The sequence below is a fragment of the Mobula hypostoma genome, chromosome 3 (genome assembly GCF_963921235.1).
Source record: "Mobula hypostoma chromosome 3, sMobHyp1.1, whole genome shotgun sequence".
Classification (NCBI taxonomy): domain Eukaryota; kingdom Metazoa; phylum Chordata; class Chondrichthyes; order Myliobatiformes; family Myliobatidae; genus Mobula; species Mobula hypostoma.
The window spans coordinates 35517567-35534246 of record NC_086099.1 but is presented as its reverse complement, the minus strand read 5'-3'; the positions used below and the strand labels follow the sequence as shown (position 1 = coordinate 35534246).

Genomic DNA, 16680 nt, shown 5'->3' with positions numbered 1-16680 from the left:
TCCTTCCAGTGCCTCATCCAAATCATTTCTAAAAATCACAAAGAGCAATGGTTCCAGAATAGATCCCTATGGAACTTGACAGGTCACTGACTTTCAGGCAGAACACTCTCCATCTACTACCACCATCTGCCTTTTGTGGGCAAGCCAAATCTGAATCCACGAAACTCCATTCGTTGTGCAGCTCATTTAAACTCATAATGGGGTAAAGACACACTCTATTCAATCCTCCTCCCAGGCATCATTGAACTTTGTGCTATGCTCCAGCACAAGTATATACTTTCTTAAATATGAAACCAAACTTATACAGTACTCCAGATATGGTGTGACTCGAATCCTGTACAATTTTATCAAAACTAGTCTACCTCCTTCTACCTGCCTTCAAAATCAGAATCAGGTTTATCATTTTTATCATTGACATATGTCATGAAAATTGGCCCAATGCAAGACATAAAAGTATAAGGTACAAAAATAGACAATGCAAAAGAGAATAACAAGATAGTTTTCATGGGTTCATGGATTGTTCAGAAATCTAATGGCAGAAGGAAGAAGCTGTTCCTAAAGTGTTGAAGTGTGAGTCAATGGACGACATTATCGAGTGCCAGCGTTCAAAAGTGCAAAAATACTTAAAGGATATACTGAAATAAAATGAAATAAAAGAAAATGCTCAACTGGTCACAGAAAAGAAAATAACTGTCTATGAGAGCATGGATGAATGTTTATTAGCCATGATCTATTTGCAGGAAGGTTTATTGAAGAAGATGCATATGTCAAGAGTCCTAGAATAATACAGCATCATAAAAAGGCCATTCATCCCATTTCATCCACGAGCACTTTTCTGCATTAATCCCAGCTCCCAGCACTTGTTTCATAGTCCTCTGTGCCTTAGTGATTCAAGAGTATACATACACACTTCTTTAATGTTACCAGTTATCCAACTTCATCCACTCTCTCGAGTAGCACATTTCACATACGTACCATTCTCTGGGTGAAGAATCGCCGTAGATTTACACTAAATCTCTTACCCCTTACTCTAAATTTTTTTTTTTAATTTTATTTTTATTTGGATAAGGAATTCACAATTATCATGTACTTTTTTCACACATATAACCTTTTCCATTTTTTTTATATGTATAAAACTACAATTATTTATGCATTCTTAAGTACACATTGAGATGATATAAAAGGAAAATAAACATTTAAATAGATAATTATGTACTGTGGTAAATCTAACCTATTAGGCTAAGTAATGAAATTAGTTGTTAAGAAAAATGGTAATAATAGTTTCCATACAACCCTTCTGGACCATTTCCACTGGTCCAAAATGTTGCATACAAGCCTATATACCAACCATTGTAGGTGTTTATATCCCAATTTGTTCGTGCTTGTTCCTGCCCGCAGACATAATTATCCAATCCCTATGTACTTATTTACTTAATTTTTTCTTTTTTTTTATCCCTTTCCCAAATCTTTCCCTTTACTTGTGTTAATTCTCTATTTTCCAAAAAAAAACAACAAACATTTAGACTAGGGGTGCTTACGTTAGCAATATTACTGTGTTGATGAGAAGAGCAATATAAATTATTAGGAGAGTCATCTAAAGTCTGCTCGCATTGGGGTTATATATTCAATCCATTTATTCCAGATTTGATAAAATGTTTCTTTTTGAGTTCTCAGGGACTAAGTCAACTTTTCCATTTTAAATATTTCCAAGATAATTTCGTACCAATCTTCTAATGTAGGTGGTATTGGATTTAGCCATTTTCTAGTGATTGATTTCTTACTTGCCGCTAAGAGGGCCTGCAGCAACTTTATATCTTCCTTCTGTTCAAGGAACAATACATGCCCCAAATAGAGCGTCTCAAAGTTCAGAGGTATCTGGGACCTAAGTACCTTAACTAATGTTCTATGAATACCTTCCCAAAATAGACTTAATTTAGGGCAATCCCAGAAAATATGAAAATGATTTGCCTCCTTGGAGCCGCACCTTCTCCAACACATCACATTTGTATCTTTATATTTTTCCTGATATGGGGTCTTGAAGTATCTTATAATGTTTTTCCAACAATGTTCTCTCCAAGTCAAAGAATTAGTCGAGGACCATTGAAAGCTGCAGATTTTCCCCCAAGCCTCGTCTGAAAGTACCAACCCCGCTTCTTTCTCCCACTTCTCTTTAATAGACAGTGTATTTACATTTTTAGCATGGGAGAGTGCATTATATAGGCGAGAAACTGATTTACTAGGTATTGAACTGCAAGCCGAATTCAGAATCTTGAAAAATTCTAATTCTACTGTTGATAGGTCTGTATATCTACAACTCTGGTTAACATAGTTTCGTATTTGAAGGTACCTAAAAAAGTCATTATGTTCTAGGCCATGTTTGTCCTGCAGGATTTGGAAACTTTGTAATACTCTTTTATCTATAAATGAGAGGTAGGTTGTAAGACCTTTCTTTATCCATAGCTCAAATCTTTTATCTCCTCTGTTGGGAAGGAATTCGGTATCATATGCACACCATCTAAAGAGTTTTAGCATGTTATTAATTCCACATGAATTAACCACCTTCTGCCATATTTTTAATGTAAGATTTATCCAAGCATTATTAAATTTTTCCAACTGGGCCATCAATCCTTTGTCAGCTATTGAGGCCTGAAGAGGAAAACTGTCAACTAATCCAAATTCTATTTCCTTCCATCTAGCCTTATATTCCCTATTACACCAATATAACAGAGGGGTTAGCTGTGAGGCATAAAAATAATTTCTCAGGCAAGGAAGAACCATACCTCCTCTTTCCTTCCCTAACTGTAAGGTGTTATATCGAATTCTAGGTTTACCTTCCTTGCCAAATGAAGCAGGAAATCCATTTGTCCCATTCCCTGAATTGATTATCATCCACCTCCACTGGTAAAGTACGGAAAAGATATAATAACCGAGGAAGAATATTCATTTTTATAGTATTTATCCTTGAATTTAAACTTAAAAAGGGGATAAGATTCCATCTATGCATATCTGCTTTTATCCATAATTTACCTGTGACAGTGTTGAAAGATCCTTCGGCAGGGTTATTCCTAAATATTTTAATGATTTAGCTTCCCACTTAAGATCGTATGTATCCTGCAATTTTTTGGATGGTGTATAATTTAGGGACATAACCTGCGTTTTCTTTACATTTATTTTATAACCTGATATTTTCCCAAAGTCATCCAACAGTGTAAACAATCCTATAAATGATTTTTCTGGTTCACTCAGATAGACCAAAACATCATCTGCGAATAACGCCACTTTCTGTTCAATCCCTGCCACCTTGATACCTTTTACGATTTTGCTCTGTCTTATTAGTTGGGCAAGTGGTTCAATATATAGTGCAAAAAGGAGAGGAGAAATTGGGCATCCCTGTCTAGTGCCTCTCTCTAAAATGAAGGAGTCAGAGAGGTCCCCATTTATCTTAATTCGGGCTGTAGGGCTGTCATATAGAGTCTGAATTACTTTAATAAACCTTCCTCGAAAGCCGAATCTTCCTAACACTCTGTATAGGAATGCCCAACTAACCGAATCAAAAGCTTTCTCAGCGTCCAATCCTACTACCATTGTCTCTGTCTCGTTCTTATTAACCTGTTCTAATATGTGCAGAGTTCTCCTTATGTTGTCCTGTGTTTGTCTTTGTTGAGTAAATCCAGTCTGGTCTAAATGGATTAGGCCAGGTAAAAGCTTTTCCAATCTGCGCGCTAATATAGATGTAAATAGTTTGTAATCTAAATTAAGAACACTAATTGGCCGATAATTGCCACATTCTAGTTTATCTTTACCCTCTTTAGGAATAACTGAAATAATCGCTTCTCTCCAGGAAGGTGGAGTTTCTCCTCTCTGCAAGATCCAATTAAAGGTGTTAAGTAGTAATGGGGCTAACTGTGTCTTCAGGGACTTGTACCACTCTGAGGTAAACCCATCAGAACCCGGGGACTTTCCAGCCTTTAACCTAGAGATGGCCACGTTCAGTTCTTTGACAGTTACTGGTTCTAATAAACTTTCATTTTGTAAATCTGTAAGTTTAGGTAGATCTAAAAAATTCAATACACTGTCTATATAGGGCTCATTGGGGGCCCGGGGTTGGGAGTACAGCTCTCGATAATATGTTTCAAAACTCTCTTGAATTTTCCCTATTGTACTCTCCACAAACTTTGTCTTTGGATTCTTTATTTTATGAATTGTATTGTCTGCTTGTTGTTTTCGTAATTTATATGCTAATAATCTAGCTGATTTACCTCCTACTTCATAATTCTTTTGTCTCAGGTAAAGAAAATTTCTTTGAGTTTCCAACGTATAAATATCATCAATTTCACTTTGCAATTTCCTAATTTCCTGTTTTCGATTTGAATTACTTTTGTTGCTATCTACAACTTGAAGTTGTTTTAATTTTCTTTGAAGGTCTGCTAATTTTTATGCATTGATTTTTTTCATGTGAGTAGTAATGGAAATAATTTTCCCTCTCAGTACAGCTTTCAATGTATCCCATAAAATCACTGGTGATGTTTCTCCCGTGTCATTAAGGTCTAGATATTCTTTGATTTCTCCCCTTAATCTCTCCATTACTTTTGGGTTATTAAGTATATGTGAGTATAGCCTCCATAGTGTTTTCCTCATTTTCCTTTCCAGGATTAGAGACATAGAGACTGGGCTATGATCCGACAGATCAATTGTTGCAATATTACAGTTTTTTATCCTGAGTCTATCTGTATTAAAGATAAAGAAATAGTCTATCCTTGAATAGGCTGAATGAGGGAAAGAGTAATATGTATAATCTTTACTAGTAGGGTGTAATTCCCTCCAGACATCTATAATTCCCAACTCCTCCATCAATGAATTCACTTTCCGAGTCAGAGGTTTATTCTGAGTAACTATTCTTGAAGAATCTAATATAGGATTTAATCTAATATTAAAATCCCCTCCACAAATTACTACCCCTCGAGAACTGACCATTAGGTCAAAAATGTGTCTATAAAATGACCATTCACTACCTGGAGGAGCATAAACATTCAGCAATGTTATTTCTGTACCTTCTATTCTTCCTGTGATTTTTACAAACCGTCCTTCTTTGTCTCTAGTCTCTGAAATATGTTCATAATTAAGAGTACTTGATATTAAAGTAGCTACCCCTCTTTTGTGACTCAATTTATATGATGAATAAAATACATGCTTAAAGCCCATTCTTTTTAATTTTCCATGTTCAGATTGGCTCATATGTGTTTCCTGGAGGAAATCTATTTGTGCCCTCTCTTTTTTCAATTTAGACATAATCTTATTTCTTTTAATTGGATTCAAAACCCCATTAACATTATAGGAAATTATTTTTACCAATTCAGTTTGCATTTTTCTCTAGTAGAAAAAAAGCACTCTCCTTTTCTAACCAAACAGTAAGCAATCCCTTCTCAACAGTAAACCAAGACATATAACCACACCCTAGACATTTCTGAACGTATAACATTTGAAAATTTTTCCCGACTTCCCACAGTGAGGCCTGAGCACCGACCCACCTCAGTTCAGAGGGATAACCTCTATCTTCACCCTGTGTTAGAGGGCCCTCAGCAGTTTGAATAATCATAGAGAATTTTCTCCTATTTATGTCTCGACCATATTGCTATCATTCAAGTTATTCCGCCTAGTTTATTTTCAGTTACCAGTTTTCATTTTACTTTTAAGTCCGATCTACTCTTTTCAGTCATTTCTCTTAATTAATCTGTATTCTCTGTACATTCGCGTCTGAATATTTGCAGCTTTTCCTTGTAGTTTGACACTCTGGTTCGAGTGGAGCGTCCTCGCCCCACTAACTGCCACGACTTCTGCCGAATCCTCTCCAGTAGCGACTCCGGTTGGGTGAAAACTTTAATAGGTAGTCCCCGGTCCGCCAGGTCCGACGTTGCCTCCTCCACCGTAGCGTAAGTTTTTGTCCCTTCGTCGTAAAAGACTCTCAGCCGAGCTGGATACAGGGTCTGGAATCTGATGTTGTTTTCCTTCAGGACTCTCCGTGTTTCGGTATATTCCTTCCGTCTGGCAAGAATCCCCGGTGCGTAGTCGTGGTCTAAACTGATTTTGCAGTTGTTCCACATGAAACCTTTCTTTTGCCATGCTCTTTTAAGCACCTCTTCCTTCGTTCTGTAACTGAGAAATCTGATCAGAATCGATCTGGGCTGGGCGCCTGCCGGGGGCTGTGGTGCCAACGCGCGGTGAGCCCTTTCTATCTGTAGGTCTTTTGCGGCCGGCATATCAAGGTTCTCTCTAAGCAGCTTCTCCACGAAGGGAATCATCAATCCGGGTTGACCTTCGGTTCCTTCGGGAACTCCGTAGATCCTCACATTTTCCCTTCTCGAGCGGCCGCCTTGATCTATTAGTTTCCACTGGAGTTGGTCTTGTAGCTTCAGCATTTCTGCTATCACTTCCTCGGCGTTTTGTAGCTTCTCTTCAATTCCAACAATCCTCGCTTCAGCTTCATCTATCCGCGAGTTAGTTTTTACTATTTCTCCTTTAATATCTTCCAGCTGTTTGCTGTTATCTTGTCAGAACTCGCGAATCTCTCCAAGAATCAAAGACAGAGTCACCGATTCCCCCTCATTATCTCCGTCCTGGCTTGCCGTGGGGGAGCTAGGCCCTTCGCCTTGCTGCATCTCTTTATGTTTATCAGCCTTCGAAGCGGACTTTTTATTCTTGTTCTTAGACATCATCCTTGCCCCTTTTATTAATATAGTTATGCAATATTAAGTATTTGTCTAAATTCGATTTTGGGGCAGTTTACCTTCTTTTTTGTCGAGAGACCTTTTCCTTACGCCGCCATTCCCTTGATGATCCGGAAGTCCTCCCCTTACTCTAAATCTATGTCTTTTAACCTTATCTGTCTCTGACATCGGAAAAAGTTTTGTGCAGTCTTTCCCATCCATACCTTTTATAATTTTCTATACTTCAGTCATACATTCTCTTAATCTTCTCCACTCCATGGTGAACAGATCTAGCTTTTACAATCTCTCCTCCATAACTGAACAACTCTCTCTTTCAGGCAACATCTGGGAAAACCTCGTTTGCACCCTCGCTAAGGTTACCACATCCTTCCTATACCAATGTGACCGGTAAAGAAAAGCAACGTCATATACAGCATGTTCCAAGGAGATTTTCAAAACCAGTGCTTCTGACAGGAAACCTCTGCTATTACAGTCGGCAGGGCTCTCAACTGCATCCATTCTATTTTGCACACTTCTACTCTTGTCCCCTTTTCCCCCATTAAGAGAAGATTGTGGTTCGCATTGTATTTACTTCCCACCTCACTAGCCTCCACATTCAAGATTTCCTGTCCAGCATTTGCACCACCTCTGCAGGAACATAAGGAAATAAGAGCAGGAATGGGCCATTCAACCCATCAAATTTGCCCCAGCAAAATTATCATAGTTGATTACCTCCAGATCTCAACTGCTCTTTTGTGCCACTTCCCCATAGCTCTCAATGCTCTGAACTTCCAAAAATGCATTTATTTACTCTTCAAATAACACGGTGGTCAAGCCTCCGCTTCTTGGATAGAGAATCCAAACGTCACAACTCTTTATAGAAGGATTTCCTTCTCATTTTCATTTTAGTGGGCAACCACTGGCCCCAAAACCATGCCTCTTTAATTTTGGATTTTATTACCATCCTCCGGGATATACTATGCCAACCTCCCTTTGAATATGACGTGTATCAACAATATTGTCCCCATTATACTAAATTTTATGAGTGGGGAACAAGGGCATGTGAAGATCAAACTTATTTGAACTACATCCCAAGATTCAATTTTGTGAAACTACCCTACTGTGCCTCCAATGGGATTTCCCTACGAAATATAACTTTCCACCCCTCCTCATAGAGCCTATCATAGGGACCATTCCCTTCCCAACTCTCCTGATCTATTTTTCCATCTCCATCAGTCTCTTATTTTCTGACAGCACCATCCCAATGCAACTACAGGAGTGCAACACCTAACTATTCACCTCTTCCCTTTCCCCCATCCAAGGACTCAAACACCCCCTTTCCAGATGTGGTAGTAGTTCATTGGCACATCTTCCAATATAACTCGCTGCATTTGCTGCTCATAACATTGAAGCAATGCTCAAGCTCAGACTTGTTTTCCACTTTGCAGGACATTCCTATTCAGTTGGAAGAACAATCCTGAACTTTCATTTTCCCATCATGTTTCTCTCTCGTCTCTCCTTGACGCTCAATAATGCCAAACATAAGTTCAAGCAACTCACATTACATCTGAAGGTTTTTCTCTCCACCCATAGTACCATACAAGCTAACTATTTCCAACACTGTCGTCTGACTTCCTGTCAGATCACCAGCAGGTGGTAGGAGTGGGCTCCCTCACCTCTGCCCCTCTGATCCTCACACAGGTAGCCCTCAGGGCTGTGAACTAAACCCCCTCCTTTACACTCTGTATACCCATAACTGTGTCACCACCCACAGATCCAATCTGCTAATTAAATTTGCTGACAACACTACACTGATTGGCCTAATCTCAAATAATAATGAGGGAGCCGACAGAGAAGAAGTCATCACCCTGACACAGTGGTGTCAAGAAAACAACCTCTCCCTCAATGTCACAAAAACAAAGGAGCTGGTTGTGGACTAGAGGAGGAATGGAGACAGGCTAACCCCTATTAATGTCAATGGATCTGGGGTTGAGGGGGTGAACAGTTTTAAGTTCCTCAGCATAAACATCACCGAGGATCTCACAACAGCACCTCATTCACCTCAGACGGTTGAAGAAGTTTGATATGAGCCCCCAAATCCTACAAAGTTTCTACAGGGGCAAAACTGAGAGCATCCTGACTGGCTCCATCACTACCTGGTATGGGAACTGTACTTCCTTCAATCGCAGGACTCTGCAGAGAGTGGTGTGGACAGCCCAGCGCATCTGTAGATGTGAACTTCCTACTATTCAGGATATTTATAAAGACAGCTGTGTGAAAAGGGCCCGAAGGATCACTGGGGACCTGAGTCACCCCAACCACAAACTGTTCCAGCTGCTACCATCCAGGAAATGGTACCACAGCATAAAAGCCAGGACCAACAGGCTCCAGGGCAGCTTCTTCCACCAGGCAATCAGACTGATTAATTCATGCTGATACAACTGTATTTTTATGTTATCTTGACTGTCCTGTTGTACACACTATTTATTATATATTACTATAAATTACACGTTGCACATGTAGACGGAGACATAACATAAAGATTTTTACTCCTAATATACACCACACACTCAGAGATTCAGGAACAGCTCCTTCCCCTCTGCCATCCGATTCCTAAATAGACATTGACCCTTGAACACTACCTCACTTTTTAATATATATCATTTCTGTTTTTTTGCACGATTTTTAATCTATTCAATATATGCATACTATAATTGATTACTCAATCTTTTTTTAATATATTTTTTCTTCTATATTATGTATTGTATTGAACTGCTGCTGCTAAGTTAACAAATTTCACGATACATGCCGGTGATAATAAACCTGATTCTGCTTCTGAAAGAAGGATGTAAGAACTAAAGTCAATTCAATTCAATGTCCATCAACTGTTGTGATCTACTTTTCAAATCCAGCATTGTACTTTTATCTCTTTGTGCTCATTATCCCCCCATATTTACATCCCTCTAGACAGTTCAGATATGATTAACAAGTATTTTCCGCAGTTTCTCAGACTATCAAAAGCAATTGTGTCATGTGAACAATCCCACTGTCTGCTTTATCACAGACATTCCCTTTTCTTTCTTCACCCCTCTCCTGCCACCTCTCTGCAACTTAAAGCACATTTGTTTTCTCATATTTTCAGTTCCAGCGAAAGGTTATCCACTTGAAATGGTAATTGGCTGATTATTTCCAGTATTCCCTGCTTTTATTAAAAATTTCTAGCATCTGCTGTTTTTTGCTTCAGAATAATTTTGTGTTTTGTTATACTTGCAACGAAAGGGGGGGAAACTTCACACATTCTAAGTGACAATAAGCAATACAGGAACTTACAGACAGTTGCCATGCAAATAGGATAACTGAAGTCTGTGGAGGCTGGCGGATTGAAAGTTGTCAGGAAACAACAAAGCTATGTTCTCTGGTGGATAATTGGAATCAGTAAAGATACAATCCCATTCAATGTAATTTAGACTTTTCAGTACTAAAGAATATCAAACACAATGCAAACCAAACCACAGTGGATTGCTAATTAGTATTGAAATAACTAAAAAAAAGTAGTATGTTAAAGAAAACAAGCTGTTCACTTGTTTCACGTAGTAAATCAATGCAATAATTAACACAGGGCTCAATTGCCACAAAAATGCAAATCATAATTAGAAAGTTACCATGGAAAACTTTGAAGGAACCATTATAACAAGAACTTGCAATAACATTTAAGCTCCTACCTCATCAGACTGTCGAATGCTTTTTAGTGGTATCCACACATTGCCCACCATTGTATCCCAGATTAATCCTTTGTTCCAGACTTCAACAATCAAACCAAGTTCCAACTTGCTGATCTCACTATGGAAAAGAAAACGAATGTATCTTTAAATCACAGTTGTATAATGTTGTACTTCTTAATACTATAGCAATATTTGTGCAAGAAAAAATGGATTATACAATACTTTTTAATTCAAAAAAATTCTCTCTCCAAGGCACAATTGCAGAACACTATGGAGAGATCTGCAGAAATGCATCGCTCTCAAAGTTCAATTTATTTTGTTACATATTCTGTACCGGTCTATATTTTGGTTATCAGAAAATACAGCGAAAGGCAATTTCTGCAAAATAATTCCACCATCAATAAAGTTCAAACGTTTAAGAGATAAAAGAAAGAATAAAGATCATAATTCAATTCAGCACTCATTTGGGCAGCATATCACCTCAGATGGTGGAGCTGCTTCCTCAGAACACCATCGTCTCAGGATCGATTCCAACTTCTGATACCGCCATGCAGAGTTTGTATGTCATTACATGGGCTTTCCCTAGTGGTCCAGGATCTTTCAACATTTCAAAGATGTGCTGGTTAGTAGGCTAGTTGGACACAGTAAAATGCTCCTAGTGTGTATTGAGCAGCAGCATTTGTGCCAACGAATGCTTGACTGCTAGTGCAAAAGCGCCTGTTTCCATCCTGTACACATTGTTCTGTAATATGCAAATTCAAGGTAGAATGAGTTTTATCTGCTGAACATTTGGAATGGCAGAAAATATATTTGAAAGTGCAAGTTGTATAAGAATATACTTTCCCCCCTAAGTTTCTCTTAAATGCTCCAGTTCTTTATATTTTTTGAATTTACAAAGAACTGTACAAAAACATGTTAAAAACATGCTTATATTATGACTGGAATGCAAGACAAGTCCTTGACTAAATCTCATGACATGTGTCAATAATAAACCAATTTACCGGTTTTACAAACTGTTCCTTGAAATTGAATAAGGAGGGCTTGTCAAAAGGTTAAGTTCAAAATCCAGTACAGAAACCATTCTCTTGAAGACAATTTCTACAGAGTCGAGAAGTTATAAGTTGGCTGAAATAGCATTTATTGCTCCTTAGTAGGGAAATGAATATCAAAATAATACTTACTATCAGGGATTATTCTGGAGTTATGAAATTATGGATGACAAAAAGTAATCAAAAATGAGAACTATTGTTCAGGAATTGGTAAATTAGATTGGGAAATTGGTTTATTTTAGAAACAATTTTATATTTGGTACTTATAGTTCTAAAACTTTGGACACCATGATTAATGCATTTCAAGTCAGAACTAGTTTTTCACTGGAAGGTTAAATAGTTTTTAAAAATGGAATTTAGAAATAGTTCAAGAATAGGAATTAATGGTTTATAAGACATTAGTACAATTTATATTTTACCATTCAATATTCTGCCATTCCACTGAATACTTTCTTATCATTAACCCTCACATTTTCCCATAGCCATTAATTGATCCAATCTATTTTTAAAAATTCTCTTCCAAATTACAGAAAAGTTGTGCAAATACAGTAACTGATTCTTGTACATGAAAGACCTGATGTGTCAAGTGTGCACAAAGAAACCAGAGGCTCATACAAAGTATCACAGTAGTACGCTGTGGTAAAATTGGAAACATGGAAACTGCAGAACAATTTAGTGAAGTTAAATAAATCTGGTCATAATTTCTATCCAACTCTACACTTCCAAGTCATTTCAATTATTCTGGAATAATGACAGGAATTCACAACAAAGTTAGTTGGTAAATAACAATAACATCAGGTAATATTTTCATACCTAAAAACAGTGATTGCAATCAACATAGAACTGATTTTATTTGTGGTTTTGATCCAAAACTGACCAGTGACATGTAAATGAATTTGAAGTTTAATAACTGAAGTTGTAGAGAAAATGGTGATCTTTGTGGCAACCAAATCTAAAAAATACAATGAAAGAAACAAGCAACACACACAACATGCTGGTGAACGCAGCAGGCCAGGCAGCATCTGTAGGAAGAAGCACAGTCGACGTTTCGGGCCGAGACCCTTCGTCAGGACTAACTGAAAGAAGAGATAGTGAGAAATTTGAGAGTGGGAGGGGGAGGGGAGATCTGAAATGATAAGACAGGAGGGGTTGAGATGAAACTAAGAGCTTGAAAGTTGATTGGCAAAATGGATACGAGGCTGGAGAAGGGAGAGGATCATGGGACAGGAGGCCTAGGGAGAAAGAAAGGGGGGGAGCACAAAGGAAGATGGAGAGTAGGCAAGGAGTTATTGTGAAAGGGTCAGAGAGAGAAAAAAGAGAAGGAAGAAAAGGAAAAATAGTAATAAATAAATAAATAAATAAGGGATGGGGTAAGAAGGGGAGGAGGGGCATTAATGGAGGTTAGAGAAATCTATGTCAATCCATGGCCTCCTCTACTGTCAAGATGAAGCCACACTCAGGTTGCAGGAGCAATACCGTATAAACCGTCTGGGTAGCCTCCAACCTGATAGCATGAACACTTAACTAACTTCCGTTAATGCCCCGCCTCCCCTTCTTACCCCATCCCTTATTTATTTATTTATTATACCCATCCCCTTTTTTCTCTCTCTCTGTCCCTCACACAATCATTCCTTGCCTGCTCTCCATCTTTCTCTGGGCTCCCCTCCCCCTTTCTTTCTCCCTAGGCCTCCCGTCCCATGATCCTCTCCCTTCTCCAGCTCTGTATCCCTTTTGCCAATCAACTTTCCAGCTCTTAGCTTCATCCCTCCCCCTCCTGTCTTCTCCTATCATTTCAGATCTCCCCCTTCCCCTCTCAAATCTCTTACAATTTCTTCTTTCAGTTAGTCCTGATGAAGGGTCTCAGCCCGAAACGTCAACTGTACTTCTTCCTATAGATGCTGTCTGGCCTGCTGCGTTCCACCAGCATTTTGTGTGTGTTGCTTGGATTTCCAGCATCTGCAGATTTTCTCGTGTTTGCGAATGAAAGAAACAACTTGCTTTTGTTGCTTGAGCATTGTAAATTGGACTAGCTACCAATAACTTCCTTCAGGTCTTCACTATTATTAAATCTTTCCCTGACCACTTGAACCACTTTAATAGACAAAATCGATACATAGAAATCATAATAAAATATACTTCCACCTTAGTAATGCATCAGAATGTCAAGATGGATAAATCAAAAGCTTTGATGTGAAGATTGAACCCATGACCTTCAATCTCGGAGCTGTGCGTGTGTTGCAAATTTTGTCAAGCTGACATAATTGTCTCATATGAGCTGTACTGTACTGTAACTATGAGTTAATTGGACTGGAGCCATAGAGGAAAGACATTTATCGCACAAGACCTTTTGAACCAGATTTATTTTTCAAATCGTATTTTTGTCAAATTGATGTCTAGCACTTACAAAAATCTTTCACCATATCTAAGAGACTATAAGTCAGGTAACTGCTGAATCTATATTCAGTGGCCACTGCATTAGGTACAGGAGTGGAACTCGGTATGGTCTTCTGCTGGTGTAGCTCATCCACGTCAAGGTTCAATGTCGTGTATTCAGAGATGCTTTTCTGAACAGCACTGTTGTAATACATGGTTATTTGAGTTACTGTCACCTTACTGTCAGCTTGAACCAGTCTGGCCATTCTCCTCTGAGCTATCTCATTAGCAAGACATTTTTGCCCATAGAACTGTTCACTGAATGTGTTTTGGTTTTCACACTATTCTTTGTAAGCTTTAGAGACTGCTGTGCTGAAAATCCGAAAAGATCAGCAGATTCTGAGATATCCAAACCCCATCTGGCACCAACAATCATTCCACAATCAAAGTCACTTAAATCACATTTCTTCCTCATTCTGATGTTTGGTCTGAATAAAAACTGAAACTCGTGACTATTTCTGCATGCATTTATGCATTGAGTTGCTGCCACATGATTGAATGATTACATATTTACATTAACAAGCAGGTGTACCTAATAAGCTAGGCTTTGAATGTATACAATTAGAACTTCTATTTGCTTAGCATGTTATTCAAACATACTCTTTCACCACAAGGATACATGTAACCAAGGAAGAGTCAAAGTAATGCTACAGTTGAAGTAACTATGATAACATTATGACATAATAGACCTCATAATGCACAAGCAGGCAAGAGATTATACTCATCAAAGCATTGCTTAAAGTATTATCTGAATCTGTAAAGAAACATTTAAAGACTTCCTTGGGCAGGTACACCTCCTCGATATTCCGAGTGTCCATAGGATGCAAGGGAAGACCAGACTTAATTTTATGGATTAGTACCACAATTCTTATGTGTATTTTACAAATGCTTTGAAGTCATTGTTTAGAATTTATTAAATATATTAATGAAAACATTTAATACAATAGGGGCCAGAAGACATAATTAAGTATTAGAGTATCAGTGTGTAAAAGTTAATTGAGGTAGCACAGTGACAAAATAAATTCCATTAATATCTGAATGCATTTTCCTTTGGGGATTCTAATTGAATATACAGAATAGCAAACTAGTACGGAGTAGGTTCCCGTCACAGAGAACAAGTAAATCCGGATAGGATGCTATAGTTCTAAACGTCACACTACAGATAATGCAAGTAAAGATGGGGACCAGCTAGTAGAAGTTTTTGACACTCAGAAATCATATATCAAAATAACTCTGGGATTCAGTATCATATCTATTAGCAAAGCAAAACGGTCAGTTTTTGTAAGTCATCATGCTACTGGGATAAGTGATGAGATGCTATTGCAAGCAGATCTTAAATTATACTAAATAGATCAGAATTTTTGCTCTCTGCATATATTCTAATTACCCCTGTAGCACCTTGCTATTATCTATTTGCACTTTTTCATTCATTGAACATGTTACTAGGAATTTTCTTTGTTCCAAACGATTACAGGAAAAATCAAGGGTACACAGGCTGGATCTTCAGGGGGAATCCTTACTGTATATGGATACTTTACCTGCTTACAGTAAGCCAGTTATACATTCAGAATGAAGGCCTAAGTGATACAAAAGGAAAATCTCTGAATGAATAACTTCAGCCTTCAAGGTAGAGAAACTAGAAGCAACTAATGACAAAATTACTGAATCATAAGTTGTGGCTTCTCCAGTACAACATAACAATAATTAGTGATGGTACTGGTCAATCACCAAACATATTGCCAACTGATCCCCTTTTAGCAAACACAGAGCTCTAAAAATTGCAAGTCTCTTCTCATGACAGAAGGATTTACTGCATGAATGCAAAACCCTTCCATTGCCAGCACAACACATGACAAGGGAGTGCTCTGTACCTGAGCCAAAGAGATCTATCAAGTCCATCTCTTTCACTAATACAACTACTTCATCAATTCCTACCACAAACCTGATCCAACATCATTTTGGATCAAGTGATTACTTATGAGTGAATGCATGTCTCAGCATGAAAGGTAGTGACAAATAGTAAGAAGAAATATTACAACACTATGAAATGTTAAATTGGTGGTAGCAACATCCACTTCCTCCAACTCGTTATACTTCAAAATTTTTTCACTCATGGAAGCCCTCTCCTATATCTCTAACCTGGCATATAACATTTACTAACAGTTCCTTCACAATTAAATTAGGGGCGTTCACATGAGATGTTTCGCTCTTAAACATTGCAATACAGTGTATGAATAGATTGTGGCAAGTAGATCTTGAGGGAAATAGATAGCTGATGGAATGTATTGCTGAGTGGAAAGAAACAATTCCTACCACTTCTAATTTCTGAGATTCTTTCATGGTGAAGGAAGATTGTTTTTTTTCAAATATTTTCCCCACTGGGAATGAATAATATCTAAACAATAACTAGAGTATGAAGGATGTAATTCTTGCAATGTCTGCAGGTGCCCCATGCCTTGCACAAGCAACAGATTTGAGACAGAAATCTATTTGGACAGTCTTCATGGCACTCTGAACTCCCAGGATTTTTGCAGCTAGGAGAAGGTTGATGGCCATCTCACCTTTCTCACATTTGTAGATTTAATTCTTACTTTCCTAAGTTATTGTGTGTTATGTGTACTACTGTGCTTTATAACCTGGTCTGGCGAAACATCGTCTCGTATGACAGTATACATATATATAGTTAAATGACAATAAACTTGACTTGTCTTGAAAAATAAGTGGAAAAACCAGTGACAAACTAGGTCCATGGCAGATGCCAGCCCCCACCCC

General features: G+C 38.1%; 1 protein-coding gene across 5 annotated transcripts in view; it reads right to left on the bottom strand.

Moving 5' to 3' along the window:
• LOC134343935 (protein unc-13 homolog B-like) overlaps positions 1 to 16680 on the bottom strand; it is a 519229-nt gene that overhangs the window by 296611 nt on the left and 205938 nt on the right. For all 5 annotated transcript variants that reach the window (XM_063042888.1, XM_063042887.1, XM_063042890.1 and 2 more), the window contains one exon: positions 10427 to 10544. In XM_063042888.1, the coding sequence (XP_062898958.1) occupies positions 10427 to 10544 (118 nt within the window). The remainder of the gene's footprint in view (positions 1 to 10426; positions 10545 to 16680) is intronic.